The sequence below is a fragment of the Eutrigla gurnardus genome (genome assembly GCF_963514095.1).
Source record: "Eutrigla gurnardus genome assembly, chromosome: 18".
Classification (NCBI taxonomy): Eukaryota; Metazoa; Chordata; class Actinopteri; order Perciformes; family Triglidae; genus Eutrigla; species Eutrigla gurnardus.
In genome coordinates this window covers 931,333-937,942 of record NC_139929.1, presented here as the reverse complement: position 1 = coordinate 937,942, position 6,610 = coordinate 931,333, and the positions used below count along the sequence as shown (strand labels likewise).

Genomic DNA, 6,610 nt, shown 5'->3' with positions numbered 1-6,610 from the left:
ACACAGACCACACACATATGGTCTAACCCCCCCCCCGGACGATCCTGCTGGGACGTTAAACTGGATTAACTGAGACAAACTCCTACAACTGGACACATCTGTGTGGCAAACAGCTGTCCAAGCAACAGACCACGACAATTAGAAATTAGTTTTTATACACAAAACTTCAGATATAAATATAACACTGTTTTAACAACAAGCAAGGCAGCTGAAACGCTGCAGAAACATCACAACGTTTCTATAAAGATAGAGAGGCTTTGAAACGACAACACACACTAACATTGAGCAAACATAGAAGCTCATCTAGTAAATGTCATTGAAGGTCACATGAACCGAATGAAAGAAGTGAACCCAAGACGATGAAGCTGCAGGAGAAACGACCTCCAAACGGCAGCGAGGCGCTTTTAAACATCATGAAGTCCCGAGGTGATTTTACACAATGCAGTACCTTATCTCTCTAATAAAACCCCAAACCGTCACTCCGTCACTTCCTACGTGGACCAGCCGGTGACTCCACCCGACACGGGATTTCATTTTGGCAAATCTTCAGCATCTCAATTAGCGAGGATGAGACACTCATCGGCTCCGGCTGATAACCACATATTTCACACTGAATACTGAAATGAGGAGCTGAGCACGGCGTTAATAATGAAGTCGGTGTGTGTGTGTGTGTGTGTGTGTGTGTGTGTGTGTGTGTGTGTGTGTGGAGAGCGTCAGGCTTCGGCCAGACAGCTCATGACCTTCAGCATCAGCTCCTCCTTCCTGTGTTTGGCACCGACGAGGACTCCTCTTCCTCGCAGCCAGGCCAGCAGAGTGGCAGAGCTCAGCTTGGACATCTGGACGGACAAAGAGACCGGAGTGAATATCCAAAGTCAAATTCAAGCACTTTCCAAGCACTTCAAGGTGCATTTCCATGCTTTTCCAGCCCCTTCCAGCTGTGGTAAACTCCATCTTTGTATCAATCCAATGGTCAGTATTCAGTCTACTTATTATGTCACTTGTTCATCACATTAAATGAGATGTTATTGTCCTCTAAACAACCAACATGATGTTTGGAGACAGCTTTTTACAGAAGGACCACAAATGAAAGGAAAACTAATTCCACTAACAGATCCACAGAAATATAACCACCAACTATTTTCATCATCTGTTCATCATCAAAAGTCATTTTTCATAAAGAAATGTCACAAAATGCTGTTTTCAGTCGCATTACAAGCACTTTTCAAACCTTGGAAACACCACACTAAGATTCAAGTGTTTTCCAGGATTTCCAGCACCTGTATGAACCCTGGATGATGGATGAAATGTGAGGGACTAGCAGAATGTGTCCGGTGGTGAAGCATGTGAATAAAAGAGTAAGCGGTGTGTTGTTGTTGAGAAGCTGTAAAACTGATGAATGTTGTTATTAATGCGCTGGGCTCCGCCTCCTGCTGGCCATTCATCACCCTAACAGCCGTCGGCCTCCGCTCGGAGGACGTTTGGAGGGAAACGGAGGCGGGCGGGGGGCGCCATGCGTGCTATTCATCACGCCAACGTGCTTTAATACATCACCTTAATGCATGTGGTCCTCCTAAAGGATGTTTATAAAGCTGCACATAGCGTGCACACGCTGGAGATACATCACTTCTTTGTACATTACACACCAGATCTCTCTATTGTGTCTTTATAACCGCCGCCGGGAGAATTCACAAAGAATGATTATTGGCTGCTAATTGCAGCCGCCATCTGTCCCGTCTCAAGTTCTGATTCACAAAAAGATACGGACCAACCAGTTTCACTGCAACCGAGCACTGAGCAAAGTATAAACGTTGTCTTTGTGGCAGAACAATGGAGACGGGAACGGAACCAACAACACACCCACAAGGGACAGAGACCTGGAGAGTCCAGACCTAAACCTCCAGGTCTGAAAAACCTGAAGGTCCACCAGGGGGCGACTCCTCTCTGGTTGTATAGAAGTCTATGAGAAAATGGTCCTACTTCTCTCTGCTGGCCACCAGGGGGCGACTCCTCTCTGGTTGTATAGAAGTCTATGAGAAAATGGTCCTACTTCTCTCTGCTGGCCACCAGGGGGCGACTCCTCTCTGGTTGTATAGAAGTCTATGAGAAAATGGTCCTACTTCTCTCTGCTGGCCACCAGGGGGCAACTCCTCTCTGGTTGTATAGAAGTCTATGAGAAAATGGTCCTACTTCTCTCTGCTGGCCACCAGGGGGCGACTCCTCTCTGGTTGTATAGAAGTCTATGAGAAAATGGTCCTACTTCTCTCTGCTGGCCACCAGGGGGCGACTCCTCTCTGGTTGTATAGAAGTCTATGAGAAAATGGTCCTACTTCTCTCTGCTGGCCACCAGGGGGCGACTCCTCTCTGGTTGTATAGAAGTCTATGAGAAAATGGTCCTACTTCTCTCTGCTGGCTAGGTAGATGTTAAGTGTGAAGAAGAGGAGGGAGAGGAAGGTGTGTCTGCTGACCTGGTTGCTTCTGACCATCAGACCCACGTCCACGTCTTGTACAGCAGATCTTGTTTCCTTAGACCTGGAGCCAGACTCACGCCCCTGAAAGAGTGTTTTTAAAAAAGCCCACATTTAAATGAATGCAGCTCTCCTACGAGGATGTGAGGAGAGAACAAATACAGTAGAAGAAGAAATCTGAACTAAGCTGACTCACCTTTCTGCTGCCGGACGTTTCTTTGATGAACACGTCAGGAGTCGTTGCTCTTTCCTGCTCGTTCTCAGACCTGGACTTCACTTCAGTCTCAGAACTGGACTTCACGTCAGTCTCAGACCTGGACTTCACGTCAGTCTCAGACCTGGACTTCACGTCAGTCTCAGACCTGGACTTCACTTCAGTCTCAGAACTGGACTTCACGTCAGTCTCAGACCTGGACTTCACTTCAGTCTCAGAACTGGACTTCACGTCAGTCTCAGACCTGGACTTCACGTCGGTCTCACACCTGGACTTCACGTCGGTCTCGGACCTGGACTTCACGTCGGTCTCGGACCTGGACTTGACGTCAGTCTCAGACCTGGACTTGACGTCAGTCTCAGACCTGGACTTCACGTCGGTCTCAGACCTGGAGATAACCTTGGTCTCGGGGCTGGACATAATGTTGGACTCAGACCTGAACTTAACAGTGGTCTTGGACCTGGGTCTGGGCGTTGGGGTGATGATGAGCCTGGGTCTAGACCGGGCTGCAGGGCTGAGGCTGCCGAGGTGCTTGAGTCTGGGGGGACACGCTGGCTGAGGAGGTTTGGGGCGGCGGTTGAAACGAGGAGCGGTTAACGGAGGACGTTGGAGGGATGCTGCGGACAAAGAAACAGACGAAGAAGAAGCAGCAGCTGACGTCATCCTCAAAGCAGGAAGTGTCACCCTCCCCCTCTCCTCCCATCCTCCAATCAGCTGCTCCCTCTGCTTCTGGAGACGCAGCTGGGCCACGTTGACGTGGCGTGACGGAAACTTGTTCTTGAAGATGGGAACCAGTTTGGGAGGAAGGATCATCGGGGGAGGAAGAGGAGGGAGGACAGAGGAGAAGGATGAAGATGGCTGGAGGAAGGGGAGGGAAGAGGAAGAGGAGGATGAAGCCGGCTGGAGGAAGGGGAGGGAAGAGGAGGAAGAGGAGGAGAGGAATGAAGCCGGCTGGAGGAAGGGGAGAGAAGAGGAAGATGAGGAAGAGGAGGAGGAGGATGAAGCTGGCTGGAGAAAGGGGAGGGAAGAGGAGGAAGAGGAAGATGAGGAAGAGGAGGAGAGGCATGAAGCCGGCTGGAGGAAGGGGAGGGAAGAGGAAGAGGAGGAAGAGGAGAGGGGAAAAGCTGACTGGTAACCAGAAGAAACAGAAAAGGAAAAAGAAAAATGTGAGGAGGAGGAGGAGGATGAAGATGAAGTCGGGTCTCCGTCTCCTCTGCATCCTTGACTCCCAAATCCAGATCTGTTACCCAGAATCCCCTGGGCTCCGTCCTGCTGGGAGGGAGGGGCCCAGGCTGGAGGCTGTGACCCGAAGGAGGGCTTCACAGGTCGGGGAGGAGGGAGCTGGGTGAGGACCGGCCAGGAGGAGGAGGAGGAGGAGGAGGAGGAGGTCAGGTTGATCTGCTCAACACTCAGCACCTGAGGAGGAAGAGGACACACAGAACACCTTCAGGACTCGCCGTACAAACGTGATGTCATGGTTTGAAGTGGAGAAGTGTGTGAGGGTGAACTTTGCCTCTCCTGCAGCCAAACACACATCAGCTGTGAACGTCAGATTAAAGAGAGGTTTGAGTTTCATCTGTGGAGTCAGGAAGTGGAGCAACACATCCATAAAAATAAAAACAACAGATCATGTTCTCATATTCAGTGTTAATACTGTTTATCTGCATCTTAATGATGAGTTGAGAACCGTTTCCAGACGTCGATCTGTTTTTATGAGGAGTGAACTCAACAGGAAACACACCTCCTTCACCTCCTCCTCCTCCTCCACCCCTCCTGACATCTGTGTTATGAAAATTAACTTTCCCTCCATCTTCTCCTCAGCGTCGCAGCTTTACAGTCATAAAACTCCCCATGACGGTTTTACAGGGAGGGAAACGATCTGATAATCGCTCCTCCTCCCCCCTCACCCACCTCCACACGGCCACATTAACTACCCACAGGGGGGGGGGGGGCAGAAGGAAGCAAGGGAAGAAGATAGGACAGAAGGAAAGAAAGAAAGAAAGAAGGAAGGAAAGAAGGACAGAAGGAAGGAAGGAAAGAGAGAAAGAAAGAAAGAAGGACAGAAAGACAGAAGGAAGGACAGAAGGAAGGAAGGAAAGAGAGAAAGAAAGAAAGAAGGACAGAAAGACAGAAGGAAGGAAAGAAGGACAGAAGGAAGGAAGGAAAGAGAGAAAGAAAGAAAGAAAGAAGGACAGAAAGACAGAAGGAAGGAAAGAAGGACAGAAGGAAGGAAGGAAAGAAGGAAGGACAGAAGGGGGAAAAGAAGGAAGGACAGAAGGAAGGAAGGAAAGAAGGACAGAAGGAAGGAAAGAAGGAAGGAAAGGAGGGAGGAAAGAAGGAAGGACAGAAGGAAGGAAGGAAAGAAGGACAGAAGGAAGGAAAGAAGGAAGGAAAGGAGGGAGGAAAGAAGGAAGGACAGAAGGAAGGAAGGAAAGAAGGAAGGAAAGAGAGAAGGACAGAAGGGGGAAAAGAAGGAAGGAAGGAAGGAAAGAAGGAAGGAAAGAAGGAAGGTCAGAAGGAAGGGAAGAAGGAAGGTCAGAAGGAAGGAAAGAAGGAAGGTCAGAAGGAAGGTCAGAAGGAAGGTCAGAAGGAAGGGAAGAAGGAAGGTCAGAAGGAAGGAAAGAAGGAAGGTCAGAAGAAAGGAAAGAAGGAAGGAAAGGAGGGAGGAAAGAAGGAAGGACAGAAGGAAGGAAGGAAAGAAGGAAGGAAAGAGAGAAGGACAGAAGGAAGGAAAGAAGGAAGGAAAGGAGGGAGGAAAGAAGGAAGGACGGAAGGAAAGAAGGAAGGAAAGAGAGAAGGACAGAAGGGGGAAAAGAAGGAAGGAAGGAAGGAAAGAAGGAAGGAAAGAAGGAAGGTCAGAAGGGGGAAAAGAAGGAAGGAAGGAAGGAAAGAAGGAAGGAAAGAAGGAAGGAAAGAAGGAAGGAAAGAAGGAAGGTCAGAAGGAAGGAAAGAAGGAAGGAAAGGAGGGAGGAAAGGACAGAAGGAAGGGAAGAAGGAAGGTCAGAAGGAAGGAAAGAAGGAAGGAAAGGAGGGAGGAAAGAAGGAAGGACGGAAGGAAAGAAGGAAGGAAAGAGAGAAGGACAGAAGGGGGAAAAGAAGGAAGGAAGGAAGGAAAGAAGGAAGGAAAGAAGGAAGGTCAGAAGGAAGGGAAGAAGGAAGGTCAGAAGGAAGGAAAGAAGGAAGGTCAGAAGGAAGGTCAGAAGGAAGGGAAGAAGGAAGGAAAGAAGGAAGGAAAGGACAGAAGGAAGGGAAGAAGGAAGGAAAGAAGGAAGGTCAGAAGGAAGGTCAGAAGGAAGGAAAGAAGGAAGGTCAGAAGGAAGGGAAGAAGGAAGGTCAGAAGAAAGGAAAGAAGGAAGGAAAGAAGGAAGGAAAGGACAGAAGGAAGGGAAGAAGGAAGGAAAGAAGGACAGAAGGAAGGAAAGAAGGAAGGAAAGAAGGAAGGTCAGAAGGAAGGAAAGAAGGAAGGTCAGAAGGAAGGGAAGAAGGAAGGTCAGAAGAAAGGAAAGAAGGAAGGAAAGAAGGAAGGAAAGGACAGAAGGAAGGGAAGAAGGAAGGAAAGACAGAAGGAAGGAAAGAAAGAGAGAAGCCGGGCAGCCATATTTGTTAGCGCTGCTCTCTTCAAAGCCACCAGACTCCTTTGACACAATCATCATTTTACCGTCGGAACAGAAGGAGCTGCTGGTCCATGACATCACAACCCAACCAACCAATCAGCAGCAGCTTCAGCGTGGTTCACTCACCACAACACTGCCTCCTAGTGGCCACGTACGTTCCATGCACCTCGTGTGTGTGTGTGTGTGTGTGTGTGTGTGTGTACCTGCAGCGTTGCCGCGGCGCTGAGACCGACCGCACAGTAACGGGGTTTGCTGCTCAGACGAGCAGGGAAGCCGCACACACTCTGCAGCCTGACGCTGAGGTCAGACAGGAAGGA

The 6,610-nt window shown here is 49.3% G+C and overlaps 1 protein-coding gene across 1 annotated transcript in view; it reads right to left on the bottom strand.

Annotated features, from left to right (window-relative positions):
• Nucleotides 1-713: 713 nt before the first annotated feature.
• cUnh18orf63 (chromosome Un C18orf63 homolog) overlaps nt 714-6,610 on the bottom strand; it is a gene marked incomplete at its 3' end in the record, with an annotated part of 12,180 nt that continues 6,283 nt past the window's right edge. The window contains exons 11-15 of the mRNA XM_084033644.1: nt 6,497-6,610; nt 3,853-4,095; nt 2,662-3,504; nt 2,466-2,549; nt 714-836 (exon numbers count right to left, since the gene is read on the bottom strand). The exon at nt 6,497-6,610 is cut by the window's right edge and continues 70 nt beyond it. Of these exons, the coding sequence (XP_083889770.1) occupies nt 714-836; nt 2,466-2,549; nt 2,662-3,504; nt 3,853-4,095; nt 6,497-6,610 (1,407 nt within the window). The remainder of the gene's footprint in view (nt 837-2,465; nt 2,550-2,661; nt 3,505-3,852; nt 4,096-6,496) is intronic.